At 37.0% G+C, this 25,618-nt stretch overlaps 4 protein-coding genes and 1 non-coding gene across 6 annotated transcripts; 2 read left to right on the top strand and 3 right to left on the bottom strand.

Annotated features, from left to right (window-relative positions):
* Window positions 1-1,444: 1,444 nt before the first annotated feature.
* On the top strand, window positions 1,445-2,239 carry LOC111788792 (succinate dehydrogenase assembly factor 1, mitochondrial). Its single transcript, XM_023669296.2, has 2 exons — window positions 1,445-1,856; window positions 1,958-2,239. The coding sequence occupies exon 1, from the start codon at window positions 1,478-1,480 to the stop codon at window positions 1,850-1,852; it is 375 nt and encodes a 124-aa protein (XP_023525064.2). The 5' UTR covers window positions 1,445-1,477; the 3' UTR covers window positions 1,853-1,856; window positions 1,958-2,239.
* Window positions 2,144-7,757, bottom strand: LOC111788790 (uncharacterized). Its single transcript, XM_023669293.2, has 7 exons — window positions 7,176-7,757; window positions 4,788-4,840; window positions 3,788-3,880; window positions 3,481-3,704; window positions 3,332-3,398; window positions 3,078-3,191; window positions 2,144-2,326 (listed from the first exon to the last, which is right to left on the bottom strand). The coding sequence occupies exons 1-7, from the start codon at window positions 7,597-7,599 to the stop codon at window positions 2,303-2,305; spliced, it is 999 nt and encodes a 332-aa protein (XP_023525061.1). The 5' UTR covers window positions 7,600-7,757; the 3' UTR covers window positions 2,144-2,302.
* Window positions 7,758-8,542: 785 nt separating this feature from the next.
* On the bottom strand, window positions 8,543-11,081 carry LOC111788791 (uncharacterized). The gene is made up of 4 exons (XR_015419851.1): window positions 10,849-11,081; window positions 10,748-10,801; window positions 10,427-10,478; window positions 8,543-8,836 (listed from the first exon to the last, which is right to left on the bottom strand). It is a non-coding gene; the product is annotated as an uncharacterized LOC111788791 (transcript).
* A 3,615-nt stretch (window positions 11,082-14,696) lies between these two features.
* LOC111789066 (uncharacterized) lies at window positions 14,697-17,351 on the top strand. 2 transcript variants are annotated; one of them, XM_023669707.2, is made up of 3 exons: window positions 14,697-15,029; window positions 15,146-16,035; window positions 16,948-17,351. In XM_023669707.2, exons 2-3 carry the CDS (start codon window positions 15,181-15,183, stop codon window positions 17,077-17,079), a joined length of 987 nt encoding a protein of 328 aa, XP_023525475.2. In that variant the 5' UTR covers window positions 14,697-15,029; window positions 15,146-15,180; the 3' UTR covers window positions 17,080-17,351. The 2 variants fall into 2 exon arrangements, with proteins under 2 accessions (XP_023525475.2, XP_023525474.2); XM_023669706.2 differs by having other exon boundaries at window positions 14,697-15,033.
* A 2,600-nt stretch (window positions 17,352-19,951) lies between these two features.
* On the bottom strand, window positions 19,952-22,754 carry CNX7 (co-factor for nitrate, reductase and xanthine dehydrogenase 7). The gene is made up of 2 exons (XM_023666714.2): window positions 22,608-22,754; window positions 19,952-20,551 (listed from the first exon to the last, which is right to left on the bottom strand). Exon 2 carries the CDS (start codon window positions 20,494-20,496, stop codon window positions 20,188-20,190), a length of 309 nt encoding a protein of 102 aa, XP_023522482.1. The 5' UTR covers window positions 20,497-20,551; window positions 22,608-22,754; the 3' UTR covers window positions 19,952-20,187.
* Between the last annotated feature and the right edge of the window lie 2,864 nt (window positions 22,755-25,618).

The following is a 25,618-nucleotide window of genomic DNA, read 5'->3' as shown; positions in this document are numbered from 1 at the left end:
TTTTCGTATTCATTCTAAAGCACGTATTTCCAACAGGTCCTTTAGCAACCAATCCGAAGTTGGATCGTCATTGAGGATGATACCGAGTTTAAGTGGGGGAGAGTATCACAATCCATAGAGTAATTGTGCCCCCGTAAAAGTCATCAAGGACGATAACTAGTTTAAGTGGAAGAATGTCACAACCATACTACGAAGAGAATAGGTTGTGACCCTCACGTCGAGATAAGATAAGTGACAACCCTCAAGTGGCGCTTATCCAGCCACGCGAGTGTCATGATGTGACTCAAGAGGACGATGTATCATCCAACACACCGTATAAAGTGGGCATTGAAGAGAAGATGATAGGCAAGATAGGGGCAAAAAGTAGACAAAAGTGTTAAAGACAGGCACTTCGTTGAACGGCTAGGTAGGGCTCAGGCCTTGACCTCAAAAGTTGAGGTTCTGAAGGGTATTTGGGCTCTATTCATATGAAATATGACAGGTCGCCAAATTTGGTGTCAATCGGATATTAGATGAACACTCTATGAAAACTACATGACCGTTTGCGAAAATCATGTCTACACCGGTTAGATTGGAAATGCCTCAAAATGCACATTAGGAAGAGACATGGTGTCAGCTCTTCACCACCCTGAGTTATGTGGCTTAAGCAAGCTACCCTATACCAGATGCATGTGCCATAGTGAGGGCAAGCGTTACAAGACGAGTGTGCCAATATTGCGTTCATGCGCATGTGACGAAAGTTGGATTAGTATCTGCTATCTTGAGCGGATTTTGTAAATGAACTAGCATGGACACGGGAGGGTCCAATGCCTCGATATACAGATGGATGGGCGTTCGGGATGTCCCCATGACATGAACTACATATGGGTCCGTACTCAATGATCATGATCAAGCGAGCTTATGATGGACAATGACATCCCGGGACTTGAGATGGTGTCAAGACATGTGGGTCATCTTGATTGGAAATCGAGATGATATGATGAGATGTGACGTTGTACATGAGAGACCTTGATCCCGAGTAGATGTAAGATCAAGCAGAATGACTTGCCCTAGTGTAGAAGCAAGTCAATTGGGTCGCAGAAGATTGAGCATGCACGCGCAGGCAGTTTGTGTGGCGAACAAACTTGGATTCCGCACACACTGTGTTTGGTTGCCCAAGATAAACCTCATTCAAGGTGCAATGAAGCTACAAAAACAAGCGAAAAAAGAATATGGAACTTGGAATCTCCTCAAAACTTGTTATAAGCGTGTCAAGATCACAATGTCGCACGGTTGAAAATATACGATCATGACATCCAACAACTACACTTTAGGACACTCACAAATGCCAACATCTTAGGGATGTGTTGATTGCGTACTGACTGCTTTTGAGGCTATTCTTGGAGTTGCTCTTACGGATGGGACACCTGGCTACTGTGTTCATCTAAGTTTTTAACCTACAATCCACGTTAATCCATGCATGCAAAATGTCACATAAATGTTTCAAAATAATATTGCCATAATGTTCAAGCGGTGCCGAGAATATCGAGAGAAGCAACTACCTGGTAGAAGCTCAATGGGGGTTTCATCGGCGCCGAAGCTCTCAGGGATGCAAAGGCAAGTGCTCAGTCTATACAGAGCATTTCTCCGAGCGGCTCGTTCCAAATCCGCCGAAGATCGACGCCAGATTGAATCGGTTGTCTCCGCCGAGTTCCGCCGAAACGCCAAGCTAATCGATCGCAAGAATTTCATCTACATCGAGTACCTTCTTCGTCGAGGTAACAAACAATTGGATCAACTTAGAAGCCCTGCAACTGTTGGATTGTCATCGCTCACTCTCAATTCGTCTCCAACGCAAGATTCTGAGCCTTGAAACTGTATGTACATTGCTTCCGATTCTGTTCTCGATTGGGATAGATTTTGAACCCTAGAAAATAATCTGCGCGATTGATTTGCTTTCTTTCCGTTTGGATCTCAGATCTCAGATTCGCGATCCCATGCGATTAATTTCACATTTCATTTGCTGGATACTGAATTTTGTCCTCCATTATCTTGCTTTCCAGTGACGATCAATTTTGCAGAACGGTCGGTAGTAGAATAGAATCCATAATTCAAGGTTAGGTATGAATTTAGTGTTACAAAAATTAATATATTAAGATTGCAATTAGAGATTAGTTAATTATATTGATTATGGTAAATATTGTACATTATGAGCAGCAGGAAAATTGGACAAGTACAAAATATACAGAGAATTAGCCAATTTCTTCAAAAATTCAATTATGAATTTTAATTTATACCTACTACATTCCTCAAGGGGACATGTCTACTCAATATCCTTCATAGCATCCTGCAATAACATTAGAATCACCTTTCAAAATCCGCTGATCGATCATAATAGTTGTTTACATGTATCTCAACTAATCTTGTGAAAAGATTGCTTAATCCAGTTACATTTTATATTGACAATCATGAAATATCTAGTCCTATCTGTCTATTCAGTTTACAGGTATTCTGATCAATATCATAAAACATTTAATATCAACACTCAAAATTTTGGTATCCTAAACTATGACTTAATAGTGTGGAGGAATTCTAACCTCTAACCCCTCGGTGGAAGATAAATATTTTAACCAACTGAATTATGCTTAGATTGACATGAACTTATCAACTTATAAACTACTTGTGAGATCCCACATCGGAGAGAGGAATGAGTGCTAGTGAGGACGTTGAGCCCGAATGAGGGTGGATTGTGAGATCCCACATCGATTGGAGATGGGAACGAGTGCCAATGAGGACACAGGACCCCGAAGGGGTTGGATTGTGAAATTTCATATCGGTTGGGGAGGAGAATGAAACATTCTTTATAAGAGAGTGGAAACATCTCCCTAGCAGACCGTTTTAAAAACTTTGAGAAGAAGCTCGAAAGGAAAAGTCCAAAGAGGACCATATCTGTTAGTGGTGGGCTTAGATTGTTACACTACTCTAAGAGTAGATGATCATGATCATTTCAGATTTGAGTAGATCGTTCATAAAGTACGTGGTAGCAATGGGAAAGTATACCGAAAAGGGCAAGTATTTACACAAAAAAGTGACGTTACCTTGGCTAATCGTGTAACGTATGCAGCAGCAAACGCGGTTGCTAACAATCCGAGTCCCAGCGTCCATAGCTGCTGACCATTTCCTCCTAGCAAACCAACTTCAGATTCTTCTTGCTGAAACATCCCAAGTAAAATTAACAGCGGACACAAACTGGACAATAAACATGACAACTCAAAAACATTGAAATGAAAGATCATAAACTCAACTAAGAATTCAAATCATCTTTAAGGGATGAACCAAATTGGAAACTTACAAGAATTGCTCGTCCAAACGCACCCGCGCTCACATAAGCCCACGTTCCCGGAAGCATCCCCAGCCAACTGCATTCAAGGAGAATCAAAAACGTCAAGAACAAAAGCCAAGATTAAACTTTGTAAGGTTAATTGAGAATTGAAAACTGACCTTCCTAACACATAGGGGACAAACTTGACAGATGTGAGTCCATATAAATAGTTTCCAAGAGAAAATGGAAGCAAAGGGCTCAAACGTAGGAGGGTGACTACTTTGAAACCATTTTCTCCAATGGCTTTATCAATGGCAGCAAATTTCTTGTTTCCTTCTACCAGCTTAAGAATACGCTCACGAGCGAAATACCGAGCAATCAAGAAGGCAACACTTGCAGCAACCTGAAATATTTGGAGACAATGAGCTGATAATTAGCGGCCATATGCTATTCCATCTGTTTGTTTTACTTGAACAAATCACTCACCGTTCCACTAATAGAAACTATAACCGTCCCAATTACAGAGCCAAACAGGAGTCCAGCTGACATTGTTAATGGAATGGCGGGAATTGCAAGGATCTAGAAGGGAAGAAAAATATACCATAAATTTCATAACAGATGGAAAATATTGAAACCGGTACCATGGAAGTATCAGCCAAAAGTGAAAAACAAGTAACACAGGGAAACAGTTTTCATAGTTTCAGCATAAAGGTTATGGATCTTCCAAGCCTGGTAGTACAGAACGGGGAGAAAACTCTCTCCGCTCCCTCTCCGATTCATCTTTTAAATGGAAATTCTCCACCCCGTTCGGAGCAGGTCCCTACGAAGGGATATCTTTAATAGAACCTCACAAGAGACCACACAACACTATGATCCCTCTCAACTCATCTAAAAGTATCGTCCACTACTTGCATTGTACTCATGAACCCAGCTCCATAAATCACGTTTAATTGAAATATAAAAGAAAAGGAACACAAGCATACCAAAAAAACCAACCCACGCCTAAGGAGACTGACAGATAACTATACAAAAAAGGGTTCCATCCTTCACAATAAGACCTAAAGGGTCATTAAGGATAATAACAATGTAACGGACCAAACCCACCATCGATCGGCTATTATAATCAACTTTCACTTTCACTGCCAAGACTCGGATTTGCTTTTTGGGGAGTTCGAGGTTGAGAGGAAAGAAAGCAATTGGAGGTGGTGAAGGAACTCCACTCTCATCTAAGCACATAATGTCCTCTGTGGGCTTTCACTTATGGGCTTCCCCTCAAGGTTTTAAAACCCGTCTGTTAGGGAGAGGTTTCCACACCCTTATAAGGAATGCTTTGTTCCCCTCTCCAACCGATGTGGGATCTCACAATCCTTCCCTTTTGGGGGCCAGCTTAATTGGGGCACACCACCTAGTCCTCACCACAAAGGCCACATCTATAGATGTAAAAGGCAAATTCCAGATACATGTATTAAAGCAAAAATATGTGTACCTCCAATCCTGCATACACTGCTACGAACAAAGCATATCCTGCTGGACCATATCCTGTTCATCAAAAGCTCTATGTTATGAATTGCATGATTGAGAGAGATCCTTCACACAAATGGAGACCTCCTCAGCCATTCAATATCTATCCCTTTTTATTTGGTAATGATGCTATGTTACAAAAAAGGAAAAAAATAGTAGCTGCATTAAAGAGGATTCATTTATCATTGTACAAAATCCTCTTTACCTGAATAAGACCATTATTAGATTTCGGGAACAACAATTAGAAAGAAGCTAGCTGCAGATGCAGATAGATGATCAATGAACACATCAATCCAGCTTCCATGAATACATATAAAATCATAAAAACTGTGTTTAAATCCTATTTTGTTACTAAGATTTTCATACTAACTTTAGTTTGGTCACTAAACTTTCAACTCCTAAACTTTGCATCAGAAACTATTTTAGTGATTCTCATTCACGTGTCATTGGTCGTTCAAATAAACAACTTAAACCTAGTTCAAAACTCTGACATCAAATTTGTTGCAAGTCTAAATTGGATCGTTGTTTTCTAATTAATTTTCAAAGAATTATATATATATGGAAAAATGCTAACTAAATCTAAATCACTAGATAATCATAGTAGGTAAGGACTCCGAATAAATTTGTCAACCGCAGTTATGAAGGCTCCAAATAAATTTGTCAATAGGCACCGAACAAAATTTGTCAATGAAGGCTCCGACAAAATAATTTGTCAACGGTAGCCATTAAGGCTCGGAATAAATCTGTCAACGGTAGCCATTAAGGCTCCGAATAAATTTGTCAACGGTAGCCATGAAGGCTCCGAATAAATTTGTCAACGGTAGCTATTAAGGCTCTAAATAAATTTGGTTAAGATGGAAGAACAGGTGGAAGATCGGTAGCTATGAAATTCTTTTGTCAGCACATACGTCAGTTGAAGCCATGAGAGCACATAACTTATGGATACTGTCCTCTTGGAGCACTTTAATAGGCATTGTTTGCCTCTCTCATGTTCACTTCTCTTGGAGCACATCCATGGGTGTTGCTCACCACTCTCGTGGTCACTTCTTTGGAGTGAATGGTTTAGTTGGTAACTTTGCGGTGCGGTAGCAGGGGTGAACTAATAATCTACGACAGTAGACTTTCCGTAGCAATTCTTCTTAAGGTACCGTTTGATTCTTCCATTCGAGAATTATTAAGGCTCTAAATAAATTCGGTTAAGATGGAAGAACAAGCGGAAGATCGGTAGCTATGAAGTTCTTTTGTCAGCACATACGTCAGTTGAAGCCATGAGAGCACATAACTTATGGATACTGTCCTCTTGGAGCACTTTAATAGGCATTGTCTGCCTCTCTCGTGGTCACTTCTTTGGAGTGAATGGTTTAGTTGGCAACTTTGCGGTAGCAGGGGTGAACTAATAATCTACGACAGTAGACTTTTCGTAGCAACTTTTCTTAAGGTACCGTTTGATTCTTCCATTCGAGAATTGGAGTCCAGCCTTGAAAATTGAGAGATCTTAGTTTTGTCGCCTCCTTTTCTTCCTCCGACGCTTTTGGTTCCCTCCATTATTGAATACTTCAAATATGAATCTCGAAATTTGATGTTTTGTGATGATGATTGGAAGAACGACTTGAATTTTTTTTTCTATTGGCAAAAACAAATCAGTAGGGTAGTAATTTGTTTCCTTTTCTTCACAATCTAAATGGAAATTGGTCACGGTGACGGAAGCTATGAAGGCTTCGAATGAAATGTGATCACGATGGATGATCGGTAGTGATGAAGGCTTCACCGATTAAGTTAGGATTTTGGTTCTAATCAGATTTTCTAAAAAATCTCTAATACCACGTTGGAAGTCTAAATCAAACTGCTGTGTTTTTATTGTTTTGCAGAGAATTATATATCCTTTCATAGAGGAGAAGGGGTAATCACTAGATAATCTAAATAACTATTTCAATAATAATCGGTAACTAAATCTAAACAAATCCAACCAAATTAGCGAAGTCAGCTACTTCCAGTTCCCTTATGATAACACAAATATTCTATCTCTATATAGTCATGTACTGGTTAAACAAGTTCCTAGTAAATAGTTCAGAAAGTTAAAAGTAGGATACAATCATATAACTCCAAACACTATTGGTGTTTCAAGACTTTCAGCTGTTCTCCTTTTTTCTTAGTAACAGTATGATCAAGTTCAAATAACTCCAGAAATTCAGCATACTTTTAAAAGAAAACTGAAGGGAAGCCTATAAAACAAGTCATACTTACGACCAATTAAAACAGCAACGAAGAACAAGCACAATGATAATCAATCCACTCCCAAATTCAAAACTAAAAACAGAAAACAACAAAAATCCATGAATAATCACAAAATTACCGTCAATAAACGTGGAGAACTGATTCAAGAACGCATTAATCGGATCCTTGTAAACATATCCAGCAAATGCAAATCCACCAATAATCCCAAGAAGCAACACACCGGCCAAAAGGGTACCCTTAAGAGCAGTATCGTCCTCGGCGTCCTTATTCCCTTTATCGGCGGCGGCGGCGGCGTCATCGTCGTCGGACTTGGGGCTAAAGAGCCACTTGAAACTCTGAGGGGCGGTAGTGGGAGTCTTCTGAAGAGAAGGCTTCTTGGATTGCTTGAGAGAGGAACAGGTCTTGAGGAAGTGGAAGCGCTTGTTGGGTGTGAAGCTGAAGAGGAAGGAGGAGGAGGAGAGAGGAGGAGAGAAATGGAGAGAAGAAAGATAAGGCGATGGGTTTGAAGATGACGGCCATAAGGTGAGATGGGCGCGCATCATAAAGAAGAGAGAAGAATTGTGTGGAAGCTGATCAGCTCATCAATGGAGCTCTGTGGGATAAGAGGAAGAACAAGGAAGTTTTCCTATTTCTTCTGCTGCTGTGATTTTCTGTGTTGTTTTGTTTATTTTATTAATTGGATGGAAATGAAAAAGGGGGGGGGGGGGGGGGGGGGGGGGGGGGAAACGAAGGAGATTTGGGATTTATGGACGTGGGGCAATATAGAACATATAAAATAACTCAATTTTCGGGAATGATAAAAAAAGAAAAAAAAAATTTGGGTTATGTTTGTTACTATAAACCAAACTTCATGTTCGTTGGTATGGTCATGCTTGCCTAAAGCACGACAGGTGTCCCAGTCTTGCTTGTCCGAGTTGGTTGACAGGGAATGTCACGATCATGCTTGCTTAAAGCATGACAAATGTCTCAGTCTTGCTTGTCTGAGTCGGTTGACAGGGACGCCAACCAATTGAGTGGGGGAAGATGTCACGGTCATGCATGTCCAAGGCATGTTGTCAATGGCCACATGACAGATAATCCTGGTCTTGCTTGTCTAGGACGTGTTGTCCATGGTTGCATGTACATGCTTTCATCCTAGATAAGTCTTGTGTATGACCATTCACCAAAATCGTGTCTACACCTGCACAGTTGTTGTTGTATTTTGCTTACATTCCCATATAACACCAATTTCAATTTCTCAAATCTTGCTTTCAAAACTCTCTTTTGAAATCTCTCTTCCCCCGTTTTCTAAAACTTTCTTCTTGAACCGGGGCAAGAGGCTCGAGTATACTTCGTTTGGACGTAGGCGACGCAAGAACAAAATCTATGTCATAATATTACAAGTTTTCTTTTTTAGTTTTTATTTGTATGTTAGTTCAATCAACATATCTCTATATATAACTTGGGCCAAAATTTGAGAAACTAAACCAGACCACTGTCTGAAAGTGGAGGAAAAACAAAAAAGGCATATCAAATTTAATTTCCTTCTACCTTAATCTCTCAAGTTTCAAGTGTATGAGGATCATTTACACTCAGTGATCCATTCTTTCATCATGTAGATCCAAGGAACTAGTGGCGGGAGAAGGAGAATTTGTTTTCTGCAAGCCACAGTGGAATGCAGAGTTTTGTACGTTCAACATGAATTTCTCAACCCTTTCATGGACCAGCTTGTAGTACCTGAGGTGAAAGTAGTTCTGGCTTTTCAAGAGCTTTCACTGCAGATGTTGCTGCAATGTTAAACTGCAATGGGACGAAAATCACGAGTATTCGAGTAAGAGGTCTAGCAGTCTGTCTATTCAGAAAACATCCAAAAGTGCTACATGATTTATACTGAAGGAATTGTGCAGCCTAATGTCCATTGGGTTAAGAATGCTAAACATGTTATATGCACCCAAGAAAATGAAACCCTTCTCTTAAACCTGTTAATGTATGCCCACAATCACAGAAAGAATTTTGCTACATATTATGAATTGTGACTGGTAGAAGAAATTAATTGCACAAACCCACTATCAAGGATCTCTGCTTAAATTGAAGTATGATCTGAGGCGTAATCAAACCCAAGGCTGAATATCTAATCCACAACAATGCCTACTTTGGTCTCACCAATAGGTAGACATGAGGGGAGATAAAAAAAAAGATTGTAGCTAGTAGAAAGCGTGGACTGATAAGTGGCTTTTTCCAACTTCCTAGTACTACTGATCATAAACCTAATTTGACCTCACTGTTAGGCAGCCATGAGGTGGATAAATGATTCTACCCTGCACAGAAAGGGCAGATTAATAAGTGGCTTATTCCCACTTCTTAATACTATTCATCGTCAATTCATAAAAAGAAAAAGAAAATGTAACCGTCCAAGCCTACTGCTAGCAGATATTGTCCTCTTTGGACTTTCCCTTTCGGATTTTCCTTATAAAGAATAGGTTTCCACACCTTTATAAAGAATGCTTTAATATTTTGGCATCAACTACTAAAATTCTCTATTTTAACTCCACTGATATTATCCTCAGCTACGGTTCTTTGTCCCGATTGGTGTACTGTATGCAACCAGGATTCAGTGAATGAATGTGAATCAAATAGGAATTTTATTTCATGAAGTGTTCTTACAAAAGAAGATAAGGACGCCAGTAGTTCTTTGGGTGTTAGAGGGATCTTAGGAGGATATTCTAGATCTAGCCCGCTTTCATGCATCTACTTGGGCACATGTATCTAATCTTTTTTTGTAATCTTCCTCTTTCCTTAATTGCCAACAAGTGGATCTCCTTCTAGCAATTTTGATTGTCCTCTTAGTTGCCCCTTTGTTGGTGGGGCATTGCTTTTTTGGGTTGCTTCCATTCAACTCTTTCACTCTTCTTAACGAGCATCTTATTTACAAATATAACAAAAACATGGACCTGTGGTCTCAAAATTAGAGCTAGGTTCAGAAAAGGAAGAAAGAACAGAATGAGGCAAAACTAACGAACCAGGCCAAGCTAGACCACTTGATAACTGATTAAACAATGGATTTCGAAACTTCTCAATCGACATTGAACTTAACTTCACCTACTGAATCACAACACAAATAATTATGTACATTGAAGATTCAATGCCTCACAAGATCTAATATGCATAAAATGTGTAAAATCATTTGAAAAAATGTAACCTAAGAACCCCAAATTCTATCAAGCCACAGTTCATTTACAATTGCAGTTTCCTAACATTGATTGCCAAGTTTTTTTCCACAGTTCTTTTGAGCTAACTCAGTTGTTTCTTTTGCAAAGAAAAATAAAATAAAAACAACAATAACAGCAGCAGCAGCAGCAAGAACTGTAGTGGATAAGGTTAGAACCATACCATCTGTGTGAATGAGTTAACCAGAGTTTTCGCGAGGGGCACTATGCAAAACCTAAAAAGATAAGATAGGATAAAGAGATCAGTCTAAAATTGCTATTATCTGCTTAATAAACAAGAAGCTATGGTAACTAGACGATAAACAAAAACAAGAAGAGACCTAGGAAGCACAAATGTACTTAACAAACATAACAAAGAAGAATCAAGCCAAAAAATCGCTAAAAGAAGCCTCTCTCTCGTTCTTCTACAACTGAAAATTGAAAGAACAGATAGAACAACTGCCAACGCTGATGGATATACATGCAATGAAGAACATAAACATACATTCCTCGGCCGCCTGCCAAAGCTTCTTCCGCAGGGTCTTTCCATTCATCAATCCTGCGAAACAAAGAGAAACATCGCCAAAATTCAAATCACAAATTTACAGAAAGGAAACTGCAATCGAGGCAGGGAGATAGCGACGATCGAACAGAAGGCGTTTGGATTCCGTAAGAGTTTTATCCATCTTCTACCCACCCCTCAACGCCGTGGAACGGCCTAGAAATGGATACTGCTTCACCCTTCCCAAAAACACATGTTTTCCAAAATACATTTAATTACTAAATGGCAAAAGTCATGATTCTATATAAGTAGAGTCGTGGAAGAAGAGTTCATCATTCATTCCTACCTATCTATTTAGATGAAGCATGCAATATCTCCGTATCGAGATAAATAGATGTTCATGATCGAAATATATATCAAGTTGGTCCTGTAACGACCTTAGATTTCTATTAACCTAAAGTCGTTACCGTCATCATAACATATTCTCTTATGCGAAAATAAACGTTTAAAAACTTCACCATAAAACACTGTTGTGGACTTAGGTGTTCAAAAACGTTTTTGAGACAGCATAACAAATTTCTAAATAAAATAAATAAACATTAAGATAAATACACTTTATTCTAATCGAAGTCTAAGAAAATAAATACACATATCATATGCATGTGTCATTCGTCTCGACTTGCGATGTCATCGTCAACCGTACATGAGTCTCTTGCCTTTAACTGAAATAGAAATATCAAGCGACTTGAGTATTTTAAGAAATACTCCATAAGTGACCTCATTACATTATTGGAGTTCGAGAAGGTAAACACATGAAATTCATGATTAGGGATCTATCGTTAAAACCATCATAGGGGTGGCTTCCAGTCCAGACAAATTGGATGTGTAGTATTTCCCTACAAACGACAACACATGCGAGCTTGGGTCTCCATGCAGTTCGTACCCCCTAGACCAATCATAGTCGAGTTAGTTGTCTGTAGCGACGTTCGGAGGTCAGCAGGCCCTTGAGTGTCATGCGAGGCATAATCATCATTATCATCATCGTGTACGCATTCGTACTAATCATCATAAATGGGGAAGTAATCCGATATAATGCATGAGGTTCCTATAATTTTCATCTTTAAATCATTCTTATGACACAACCCTATACATCATTCACACATTATCCTAGATAACATGAACACATTGGCCTTCATACGTTCATCATCATTAACATCAATTAGGGTTGTGTCTTAAAAATCTCGTCGTCATAATGCATCATGACATTTAATACATGCACATCATCTTAATATGAAATACCATCATATTAAGTCATCTCATCATCATACATTTTAATCATCATGTTTTCATGCATCATCATCATGTATATATCACATCATCATATAACGTAAATTCTAAATGACATGTGCAAGTTCCACTGGGCACGTGTCGTCATACATTAGACAAGCCCTCCAACCAAGCCGAACATCTCTCTTCTTAACCTTTCTCTACGAGATTTTGAAGTTGAGTTGTTTGCATATTCATTGTCTATACAACATCAATCACATATGGGTAGAAGGACGTTTTTTTTTTTTTTCCTCCTTTTACTTCGTTGTGAAGATGTTCTCGTTCCAGATGTCATTGATCGGCATTTTCTACCTCTTCCATTGTCTCTTGTAGTGTTGAAGGGTGGTGATTCCAGTACGTAATATTTTTGTGAACTCAATTAGACATCATTTTTCATCGGCTCAAAATGGTTTGATATCGTCTCTACAAGGGTCTCAATGTTCATGTGATGTCCCACATTGGTTAGGGAGGAGAACAAATCACCCTTTATAGGAGTGTGGAAACTTTTCCATAGTAGACACGTTTTAAAGCCTTGAGGGGAAGTCCGAAAGGGAAAGCCCAAAGAGGACAATATCTGCTAGCGGTGGATCTGGGAAACACGATTATCAAGTCATAGTAATGAGAAAATGACTTATTTTACGTACCTTTTTGCATTTGGATGACCCTACGAGTTAAAAAAAACATTAGTATATGCACTAGAACAATACTTAAGCGTGACTTCACAATCTTACCCTCACCCATAATTTTTATCAATATCAGATGTTTGAAATGAAGGTAATATCTGTTCTAAAAATCTCTACTTAAGGATATAACGAGTTATTCCAAATCATTCATTTGAAATTGACAGAAAGCCATCATTTTATGTTAGATTGAAATCTTAGATTACTCGTAACAAATTGAAGTATATTAATAAAAAAAAATTTAAAGTTTGAGATTTTTTTAAACATTATCCATTACATTTTTAGATTTTTTTTTTTATTTTTTTTTAATTTAAAGGTATTATTAAAACTGATATTTTTATTAATTTAGTTAAAATATAATTAAAGCTAAAAATAATTGAAAAAAAATCAACAATATATCTAGAAGGCAGGTTGAAACATTATTGAATTGGTTAAGGCATGAATCACCACTCTCACAGCTTAACTCAATTATTAATAATTAATAATTCTTATTACAATATTAATATTAATAATGGCGACATAAATTAATTTAGGCCCAAACTAATTGGGGTTGATAATATTAAGCTTAGAGAGGGGTGGGTATGGCTCCGAGCCATAACTTCAAAAGTCAAGATTTCGATTTGAGTTTTGGTATGTGGTTCTAAAGTTAAGTCCGTCTATATGAAAGATGAAACCTCGTCAAATTTGGTGTTAATCGGACACCCGATGGACACTTCATGAGACTGTGTGACCACTTGCCAAAATCACGTATACTCTAGAAAGATTAGAAATGTCTCAAAATGTAATATATGGGGAGACATGATGTTAGCTCTCCACCACTCCTAGACCTTATGGCCTGAGAGAGCTAACCAGTGGCACATATGTGTGTTGTAGTGTGGGCAAGCATTACGAGACGAGCATCTCAAATGACTTCCTTTGAAATGAGTCTTTTAAGGACATTATCGAATGACATGGGTGTGCCGACATTGTACCCCATCTCATGTATTGGAGGTTGGTATATGCACCTGATATCCGATACAGAATCCGTCAATGACATGGTATCAATAAGGGAGGATTCATGTCCCAGTAGAGCCTAGATGGATGGATGTTCAAGATGTCTCGCTAATATGATCGACATGGGTCAATTCACAATAAGCATGTCCGAGCAAGCCAAGATGCCCGAGTTGTCCTAAGATGACATCATAATGCATGAGTCGTATTGTTGGAAACCAAGATAATGAGATACGATGTTGCTTTGGAAACCATACAACATTAAATTATTCTTTTTAAGTTATATAAATATGTGGTACGAGGATTCAAACATCCGACCTCAAAGAGAGAAGATGTCAAAATACGCTTTAAGCTATATTGATATTAGCAATTTAAATTTACTTTCGATTTTTCATCCGATTTCTTATGAAAGACATTCCGTCCATTTGATCTAATAGGCCATTTTCTTCACCGATTTGTTGCGTGTAGCAATTATTTATTTATTTATTTTTATAAAGTTCTCAACCTCAAAATTAATTTTATCATTAAAATTTGTTGCGTTTTTTTTTTTTTTCCGTTTTGTTAAAAAGAAATTTCAATTTAGTTGCTTTATGTTTTAACGTTTTAATTATTAATTATTCCTTAGTTAATTTAAAAAATGCGATTATAGTCCATAAAAATACCCTACCTTTATATTTTATCTCAAAATATTTTTAAAATTTTAATAATATCTTTACATTATTTTAATAAAAAATTAGATAAAAATTATTAATATTTTGTTTCGAAATACACCGAAAAAAAAAACATTTGAACTTTTAAAGAAAAATCTAAAAATTAATTATAAAAGTATTTTTAAATTAAAAAAACGTTTAAAAAGTGTTTTTTTTTTAAACGTATTTAACATTTTTTAAATAAAGTATTAACGTCTAAAATTATATATATTTTAATATTTAAAAAAAATTAAAAAAATATTTTTGAAGAGAAGGAGAGGTTTGGAAGAGTGAATGAAAATGAGAAGAATGTTTGATGTGCGAAAACACATTTATTGAATAACCGATTCTTGAGGATTGGAGTGTTCTGGTTTTACTTCAGACGCCGACAGTGAGTTCATCCGTATTCAATCCCATCTTCCATCGTCTTTTTCTCCATATTTCGATTCTCCTCAAACCCCCTGTTCTCACCTCTCCCCATTGCCCGCATAAATCTCCTCTACGCCTCTGGTTTTTGATACTCTGTTGTTGAATTCCACGATTCGACGAATTTGGGTCAGATTTTGATTCGAGGGGGTCGTTGGTTTTCTCTCTTTCTCAGTGGGTTGGATTCCTTTTTTTACTGCTTTTGTTTGATTTCTTGCCCTTTTTGTGTTTTGGCTGCTTGTTTCTGTATTCAACTTGTTTATTGTAGTTTTCCCCTTTTTCGTTTTCAGTTCGTAGGTTGAGGAACTTTCTATTATTGGCTGCTATGGAAGGAGCTGTGGGTGCTGAGTTTCAGGATTGGGAGGTGCTGCTCCATGATTCGAACGCTGAAACTCCCCTGACTGCCGCTGAGTTTTCCGGGGAGAAACCGACCCGTTTCGGCGGAGCTGAGGATGTGTCCGATTCCGATAGCATGATCAAATCCGATTATTTCTCTCTTGATAATCTGGGACGGCGAGCGAAAACTATTCCTGAGCGTGATCTTAGCGAAGAGGAGGATTCGGTTAAATCCGATAATCCTAGTTGGATTGATCCGAGTTCGGAGAATCGGCATAGTGGGGTAATTTCGGGAGAGTTGTGGTCCGATTCTGGTAGTGATAGGTCTGATGATCGTAAATTTAGCGAATTCAATTTGAAAACTGAGTCTGGAATTGCAGAATTTCTGCTAGGCGACGAGGAAATGAGCGGTAAGAATCGAGAATTGGAGAGTTTAGAATCACATGTTGGATTAGCTTTTGAAGAATCTGAAGAAATCCAACCCCAAAGCAAGGATTTGAACAATTTCTTGTCTGATTCTGGTGGGAATATAGATCAAAGTGGCTTAAAAGTTGGGAAGTTGGAAGAAGAAGAAGGCAAAGAACATTTGGAGGAGAACAAGAATCTCCAAATTGAAGAAACAAAAGTGAATGCAGAATCTGGCAGTGAGGTTGGAGACCAAAGGAAAGTAGTTTGGTGGAAAGTCCCATTTGATGTCTTGAAGCATTGCATGTTTAAGGCAAGCCCTGTCTGGTCATTCTCATTAGCAGCTGCTGTAATGGGATTCATTATTCTTGGGAGGAAGCTCTACAAAATGAAAAGGAAGAGCCAGAGCTTGCACCTGAAGGTTATCCTGAATGAGAAGGTAAATTCACTAAGAATTTATACAGCAAACAAATTAGATGATGAACTGTTGATACTGAACTTTTGTCTTAGATTAACTAATTGCTTCACTGTGAAGAAATTCTGGAAGTTGTTGATTGTTGGGTTTATTGTGCTGCATATTTGTTGTCATTTTACTTGGTATATTAACAATTTGAGTGAAAATCCAGTATTTTTCTTTGTAGTGAAACACGAATCAAGTTTAATAGGCATGGCTCTAGTTTGTTGTTAGCTTATATGATTGGTGATCCAGTTGTTTAGGTCAGTAGGCTCGAGCTTGAGTTTGTTGTTAGCTTATGTGAGTGGTGATTCGGTTGTTTAGGTCAGTAGGCTCGAGCTTGAGTTTGTTATTAGCTTATTATGTGAGTAGTGATTCGGTTGTTTAGGTCAGTAGGCTTGAGCTTGAGTTTGTTGTTAGCTTGTGTGAGTGGTGATTCAGTTGCTTAGGTCGGTTGGCTCGAGCTTGAGCTTGTTGTTAGCTTATGTGAGTGATGATTCGGTTGTTTAGGCCAGTAGGCTCGGTAGGCTCGGTGCTGGGGCAGTTCAGCTCCTTCTCATTGATGTGCCAAAATGTGAACCAAGTTTAATACTGCTGCTGTTAGTTGGCTTGCTGTGAACACTTTCTTGTTGAACATTTATAGTTAGGGCATTTATTGCTTGGTTTTCCTTTCGGGAACTTTCCCATTTATTCAAGTTTAGCATTCAATTAGATGAAAACGACACCTTGAGAAACTCGGGTAGGAGCTAGTCTGCTTTATGTGGCTGATATTCTGCAACATAGGCAGCAATTCCCCCTCCCCCTTTTCAAATACTCTATTGAGATGTCGATTTTCGGCATCATTTCAAAGTTGGGATTATATTTTTTGACACCCTATGAACTAATTATTACCTGCAGAAGGGATCTCCACTCAAGAGTCGAGCTGCTCGTCTTAACGAAGCCTTTTCGATTGTGAGGCGTGTCCCAGTTGTTCGACCTGCTCTCCCTGGTGCCGGGATAAATCCATGGCCTGCAATGAGCATGAGTTGAGGATTCTTCCCACACGAGATGCGAATAAAGTAAAAGTGATGGTGTTTCTCTGTCCCTCTCTTTATCTAAAAGATGTAATATTCCACAGGTTTCTATCTATGTTATGCACCAATACAAGATGCTTTCAGCATCAGCTGTCTGTAAAGTGAATTCAGATACTGACTTCTCTTTTCTTTTTTTCTTTCCCTTTGAGATATTCCATTTTGTGTTTATATTGATGAATGCATAGCTCGGCAAGTAGTCTCATTATCGGGATCAAGTTTCACGTATAATATGTAACTGTTGGGGCCTAATCATAGTTGTACTTTGGGTTGGATGCATAGTACTTTCTATATACAATCTATGCATATGCACGTGGATCACTAGATGAGCTCGTTAATGTACTCCCTAGTGATGACTATGGACAAGCACACACTTATGCTGTCAAAAGTTGGCAGAAAAAAAGTACACGAATAATATCATGATGCATAGTACTTCTCTTCATAGTCTATGCATATACACGTGAACCCACTAGATGAACTTGTTGATGTACTCCCTAGGATTAACTATGGGCAAGCATATACTTATGCTGTCAAAAGCTGGCGGAACAGAAAACTACTCAAATAATATGATGTGCAAAAAAGTCAAGGTTAGATATTCCCGATGTAAGTTCTGAACTTACACTATAAGCATAATTTGATCTTCTTAAGTATCCAGAAGTGAACCGTCAACTCAGCCTGGATAGGGTTGAACTTCACCTATGATATTCAAATCAATCATGCCATCGATTTTAGAACTCATCCATAGAGTTATGAATACCTAATTGTCCTTAATTCGACCCTAAACATTGAAAGTTACATTCAAACTCAAGTGCAATCTTCCTCGGATGGATAGGAACAAGAATCAATTCAATCTTCTTCTAACCTGTGGCCAATCAGAGTCGTTGGATCATTTTGTGGCAACTCCTTATAGGATGTAGGCACGATTAGGAGAGATGTGAAAAGCTAAAAGTCATTGATTTGGAAAAATATCTATAAGCAGACCATACATAAAATCAACTTTTAGGGTTACCTTTGCAATTTTTTCTAGTCTATTCTTAGAGTTCTGGACTTTAGAACTATTCCAACCATGAGTATGTATAGCATCAACCTAGGTGAACTATTCAAGACCTTGATAGAGATAGAATATGAAAGGACTTTTGGGTTAAACATCCAAAACCGGAGCTTGTAAGCCCTCAGATTTAGGGTTAACCCCGACAATCTACAATCTAGACATGTGGTTTTAGATTAAAGTTGTATTCGATATAGAGCTTGCAAGTAGCTCAATGAGTATATTTTTATACTCATTCTTGCTATTTTGTGTATTTTAGATGGTAAAATGAGGTGTTAGTGGGGAGTAGGAGCATTCCAAAATTGCATTTCTAGAGGACCATTTAGGCCCGAGTCTTCCTTTTGTATTGTTGTATTTTGTGTTAACTTGTTTTAGCTATTGGCTATATCGTACCATTTGTCTTCAACTACTTTAAGTAATTTATATGTATGAGTGTGTGTATATATATATACACACGCAGAAATTTTTTCTAATTATTTATTGTCTCATGTCTTTCATAAGTTTTAAGTCAATACATAACTGTACGTGGCTTGAGTCTCTCAAAAAATTATTTTATATGCTCGGTTCACATCATCTAGTTTGGTGGACTAGTATCTTCTATTAGGTTTCACTACCTTTTCAAGTACGAAATCCCGTGAATATATGTTGTTACAACGATTTCAATAATGTTTCAACTTATTTGTTAGATATAAAATTGAGTTTTGTGTTAATATAATATTAAACTTTCATATGGGTATTTTAATAGATTTATAAATTCAAAAAATAAAAATATTAGAGATTCGTTAGACATAAAACTAAAAATTTTAGAATTTGACACTTTTAAGAGTATTACTGAATTTGAAGTAAAATAACTTAACATTTGTTCATTAAAAAATTAATTTTTATGTAAATTTTTATTTTGTTAATAATTTAATATCGGAGAGAACTGAAAACATGAAAGAATTATCAAACATGTTTCTATCTTATATATGTCCTTTTTTTAAGTGAAACCAATATGTTCGAGTAGATTAGGCTTTGAAATTTTTTTGTTTGCATATCTATTAGTTAGAGTCATGAGAGTACATAACTCTGCAAACTATTTTCTTAGAGCACTTTCTCTCCTACTCACTTTTTTTGAAGCACTTCTATAGGTGTCATTCGTCTCTCTCGTGCTTACTTCTCTTGAAGCATTTTCACGATCATTACTTGATTCTCTTTGATTCTTTTAAGAGCATTTTTACGGGTGTTACTTGTCTTTGTCATGCTCACTTCACTTGGAACACTTCCAAGAACGTTGTTTGCCTCTCTTATGTTCACTCTTTTTGAAATACTTTCACAGACGTTGCTTGTCTCTTTCGTGCTCACGAATGTTTGAAATGACTTTTCAAATACTATTAAATAAAATAAAATAAAATAAAAAGATTTTTTTTAGCATTTCTTTCCATCGGCCAAAGAATGTACAAACATGGAGTCCATTAGGCCTAAAGATATACAACTTTATCTTTAGGCCTGAATATAGCTTTATCTTTTATGCATATGGGTGAAATTCATTTTGTCAATTTTATTTTAGGCCTAAACATATACAACTTTATCTTTACACCATTCATATAGCTTTATCTTTGATGCACATGTTACTTTTCAACTTTACTGTCCATGATCTTCTAATAGTTAGTTTCATTCGATCTTTCATGCATAAAAGTCTCAACCAATTCTGTACTCTTAATCCATTTTCAGCCTTGAACATGTGCAATTTCGATTTAGTTAATAATCTTCATAATGATGATAATATAAGAGAGTTAAAACATTGGTACAGAAAGTACATATTTAACTCGAATTAAAATTTTAGCTTCCTCAATATTGTTCTAAATTCCTATGGGAATATTTTTTTTTTACTTACCAAGGTTCAGAAGGAAAGGGAACGTTTAATTTACAATAGATGTTTTAAACCAAAAGAAATGTTTGAGCTCTTATTAAGTCCCACATTTGAAAAGGCACCAAAAAGAAAAAGGGGAAATATCTTTGGTGGCAACAGAAGAAACGTTAGCCACCACTTATGGGAGGGATAATTGCCAACTCATCTTTATCTTTAACAATTGTTGACTCAGTTGTATAATCCTCATTCAGAGCAAGAACCACACATCCAATGATCTCTTCTAGCCTTGGAAATTTTCCTACAATCTTGTTCAAACAATCCTTGGCAGTACTGCCTGAAGGGACATCCAATACCATGTCGTTTAGGCCCGTAAGATCTCGAGCTCTAGCAAAAAACAAGGCCTTGATTTGAACCAGATGCTCCACCTTTTCCCCAGAACTGTCTGATGTTCCAAATCTATCTTCTTGTCCTTTCATGTCTTCCTCTTTGGACAATACCCACGTGATGAATTCACAAGTGTGAACGGTTTAACTGTAGAAGCCATATCATGAAATGATGATTATTTACTCCAACGACACACAATGGACCGAGAAAGATATGTTAAACCATGTGAGCTAATTGGTCGATAATGGGAAAATGTGATCCAAATCAAAATATGCAGTTCACTGTGAATGAAATTATTGCAATGGATGTTGGTAGCATTACCAATATCTATCGTGATCGATGGCAAAGGTAGTGGTAAGATTTTGCTCATCAGATCCAGGTCACCTTTTTCACAGTGGACTACAGTTTACTAGATGCATAAATAGGAGCTTCCTAGAAAGTTACCATCTTACTCATTTGTAATTTGATGATGGTAACATTAGATTTTGGTTCCAGAAGGGAGGATTCATTCTGAACTTTAACAGAAGTTCTCGAGACCATATTGTTATTAGTATCATGTAGGGAGGAGGAATAATTTGTTGCTGGTCTTTATCTTGATCCAGATAAACTTAAGAGGCGAACTCACTTTGCTGCTTGTGAAGTTCCTTGGAAACTTACAACATTACTACAACTTCTTTTGGTTGGGACATAACTTTCCTCAGCCTACTCCTTTTGGACCCACTCGTAGAAGAAATCGAAAAATCCTTCTTCTTAGAAGAAAGTTGTTTCTCTAAGAACAGGAAGTTAATAAAATTAAACCAATAGGATGTTACTAAATCCCTATCTACTTAACTATCCTTGTTTAGGATTCCCTCGTTAGTGTGCTCCATTTTAGTAAGAGTGATGAGGAGTTTTTGGTAGGAAAATGATGAGAAGTATGGATAATCTCATCTGTTGGGTAGGAGGTTGTTTCTAAGTGGTGTAGCAAAGGTAGGGTAGGGTAAATTTTTTCCAGTAAGGATTTTTCTCTCTTGGTTGCTAAGCTTTGGTGATTTCCTTCAAATTCAAATGCGTTATGGCATAGGATCATTAAGAAGAAGTATGGCTATGAGTCCACGGGTGGGACGACTATTGTGGCTAAAGGCGCCTTCAAAATTCATTAGAAAGCCATTTGCTGCTATATTTTGTGTCCCAACAACTTCATTCATGTATTTTTTGTTAGAAAAGGACTCTGCACCTTTTTCTTTTTCTTTTTTTCAAATAATCATTGAATAAATAATGATCTTCATAGGTGGACTCTCAAATTTTTACTGCATTTTCTGGTAAATCTCTATTTGCTCATTTTGGATGGCTCAATCAGATCCCTTGTGCTCTATTTCACCGGAAGGCTAAAAATCCCTCGGAATCTCGTCTGCCAATTTATGGAGAATTAACATGCAACTTGTCCAATATTCTTCCGTATGAGTGTAGTGTAGGTCTGCTGCTTGAGAACTGGATAATATCTTATGAAATTTTGGGATAGATTTCTTGAAACTTTTGGTCAAATATATAGTTACAAAGGGATAGAGGGCCAGAAGATGTTAGGTTTGGACAATGGATTTGGAATGAAAAACGCATCCAAGATTCAAGGTGACAAATAAACACTTCAAACGTCAGCTATATCCAGGCTCCAACCAAGGATTCAGAAACCAACAATGAAAATGAGTTTAATTAAACTAATATGACATTTACAAGATTCAGAAACCAACAATGAAAATGAGTTTAATTAAACTAATATGACATTTACAAGATTCAGAAAAGTCATCTTTAGTATTTACCAGATGATACAGATTTCATTCGTAATAGTCAACATGCATGTCCATAAATACTCTCTCACCGATGCTACTCGCTAAGGATTCTTCTTTCTCCAGAAAGTAATGTGAAATTTCGATTAACATAGCAGTCCTACCGATTAATCTTGTCTACTACCAATTCAACCTCATAGCCTATAGTGCAAAACTGAAACGAAATCGTTCAACAGCCAAAGAATCAGAAACTATAATATTTGAATTTTTGATCCGCAGATTAGGTTCCAGGAACGAGTTCAACCCCTATTTTCGGTGTTTTTCCTAATCAGAAACTCGATCAGAATTAAAGCCAAGGAACACCGGAATCAAACATCGAAAGAAAATTCCAGAAATTTGCAATCGAAAAACGAAATTTACAAAAATCGAAAAACACTTACACGAAACTTGCGGCGGAAACGGGACCGAAGATCAAGAGAGCATCGACAACGCTTGCAACCAAAGAAGAGCTTCGAGAGGAAAGGATATGTCTGACTCACTGTTTTATTAATTATTAATTAATTCGGAATACAATACTAGTCTGTCTTTTGTCCGCCATGCCTTACATTTTAATATTATTTTTTAAAAAATTCATAAAATGAGTCTTTAATATCAATTTAAATTAATAGATTTTAGATATAAATGTTTTTAAAATATTTATATTCTAAAAACCCATTTAAAAATAATTTTGTATTTTTTAAAGGAGAAAATTGATTATTTTTCTGACGAAATACAAAATAAAATCGAGACAAAACGACAAAAAACCTGCTCCACATTCGCTCATATCCTAGGTTTGGCTCTCTATGGCACCTGCTCCATATTCGTTCATGTCCTCGACTAGCTTCTAGTTGTTACCTAAATATATGCAAAAACTAGAGTGAGTATATAAGTTCGCAAGCAGTCTACTTATAGGCTCTTAATCGTGTCTATGGTGGATGTTAGGGATACTATACCCTAAAATTTGACCAAAGGCATAACACGGTTTTTGTACTAAGGTCCTTGGTCTTAGACCACAGGGTTCTTAAGTTCATAAGGTTTTGTTAGTCTGGTGCCTAGGCCTGACTTATGCACTTATATGATACCTCGTCTTTGGATGGATATAAGGAGAGTGGATCTCATCGGGCTGTCCACTTCCACTTCATACACAATGCATGTCCGGACCCTAAAACACTCCTTCTAGAGGATGTTTTAGGTCACATGAGAAGTAACTAACATAAATCTCAACATAAAACTTGTGCACGAGATTTGCACAAGAATACAAAATTTAAATTTGGGTCATGGTTGTCCCGACATTCCCTTGTGTCCCTCGCGACATAGTTTAGGTTATGGCATCCTACGAAGTAGGGCATCTAGAAAAGAGTTTGAGCAAGGCAACCCACTAAAGCGAGAACAATATATGATCATAATGTACTATGTATCGGGTGGTCTAAGGTCACTTAGGACATAAGGCGGGTCTAAATAGAGTAGTATCTAGCAGTCTAAGTGTCAGGTACTACTCTATTTATAAGACTGACCATAAAACATCGTAAGGACACCGTAGAGGCATTTTGGTCATTTTACCCTTATCATTGGTTTAGGTCCTAAACCCGATCCTATGTCTATCAAATTTTGCGTACATCCTAATTATAAGATATTAGGCTATCCATTAAAAACATTAAATTTGGGTCTTTAACTCGTGGTCTAGCCCAATCCTTTCAAATCTACTTAGTTCTGAGTTAACTTGAAGGTCATGAGGTAACACCAAGCTATTCCTACAAATATTTTTTGAAGAAAGACCAAAGTGGCTACTTACTTGCTCAGTTGTGTTTGGGGCCTCGGATCTCGCACCCTGATACTCAACCGTCTCCAATTTTTTTTTGTATAGGACCTGTAGGGTATCAACATTAGGGAACCAAAAGTATTTGGGTAATTAGAGTGAACTGTAAGGAAAGACGAAACGAAAGATGAATGAGACAGAACTCAATCACTTGTCCCCGATTTCTTTCACTCTTGAACTCGGGTTGAACTATTTATTCTTGATCTTCTCCAGATTGAACTCAATAATCAGTAGCTCTTGGAACCCATCTTGAATAGGAAAAATTAGGTAAATAAACCACTCGAGTCCATTTTTGGGTGACGTGGCCAATTCAAGTGAGTTGGTAAGAACCATATAAGGGACATACAATTCATGTGTAGAAGAGTTCAAAGATATTGGCTAGCTTTGGACTAGACGAAAGCCATGTGGTGCACTTAGAATAAGTTAGCTTGAATTTTCAGAACCCTGATGAATCTTGAATATGTCGAGGTGGACTATGAATGAACATAGCGAAAGATTTCCACGTTATGTGACCTAGGACAATGCAAAAGTAACCATGACATGAACATAAATCTTAAGAGCCGACAAGATTGTTGGTGTAAAGTTAGTTATGAAATATATTTTATACGGAATCAGTTAGATTTGTTCGGTTAACAGTATATTTAGTATATTTTATTTAATTTTTCAGGGTTTTGTTATTAGTATATTTTCTGGATTTAGTTGATAGATAGTATCCTATTTAAACCTCGGGAACATTAATGAAAAATAGACTTTCAATCTCGCTTATGTTTCTCATTCTTGATGTGGTATACAACAGGAGAAATGAAGAATAGAAGAAAAGTGACAAAGATCAGAACAGAGGAGAGATCATCTTCCACGAGATATATAATCCTTGTAAGCCCACGTCTCAAAAGTTTTAATTTCTCGTCTCATAGCAATTGTCAATCAGCACCTCAAATCATAATATTTTTTTTCTCTCAATAATAAAATCAAGAACTTGTATATGCACATAAATCTCTCGTGATTCAAGAGGAACATTGATCATGTTGTTCTTAAATATCAAAATTTCCTTATTGGCGGAATCAGCCAAACCAGCTTCGAAATTTCAGATGTTGATTTAACACATCCTTATTACATTCACTATTCTGATCAGTTAGGATATTCAGTTGTTCCAATCAAATTAAATGGAACAAATTATCAACCTTGGACTAAATCATTTATGCATGAACCAAGAAATATCTCTTCGAGTTATAAGATACATCAAAGGTGGTCTATTTGTGGGTTTTCCATGTTTGTGCTAAATTCAATGTGTCTTGATCCTCAGAAGTCGAGCATCGAGCAATTGGCAGATGTTTTTACGACTGGAGAGGGAATATTAAGAAATTTGATTTATGTAGAGTCAGTTATATATATATATATATATATATATATATATATATATATATATTATCTTATTAATTGTATTTTCTAAATTTAGTTGATAGCTTGTATTCTATTTAAACGTTGTGAACATTAATGAAAATTGAACTTTCAATCCCGAATGAAAAACATAAGTGACATGAAAGTCCAATCTTAATTAATATTCACAACGTTTGAATAGAATACAATCTATCAACT

Source organism: Cucurbita pepo, chromosome 2 (assembly GCF_057944985.1).
Source record: "Cucurbita pepo subsp. pepo isolate OVF chromosome 2, ASM5794498v1, whole genome shotgun sequence".
Lineage (NCBI taxonomy): Eukaryota > Viridiplantae > Streptophyta > Magnoliopsida > Cucurbitales > Cucurbitaceae > Cucurbita > Cucurbita pepo.
The sequence above is the reverse complement of the archived record's forward strand: the minus strand, read 5'-3'. Positions and strand labels throughout refer to the sequence as shown.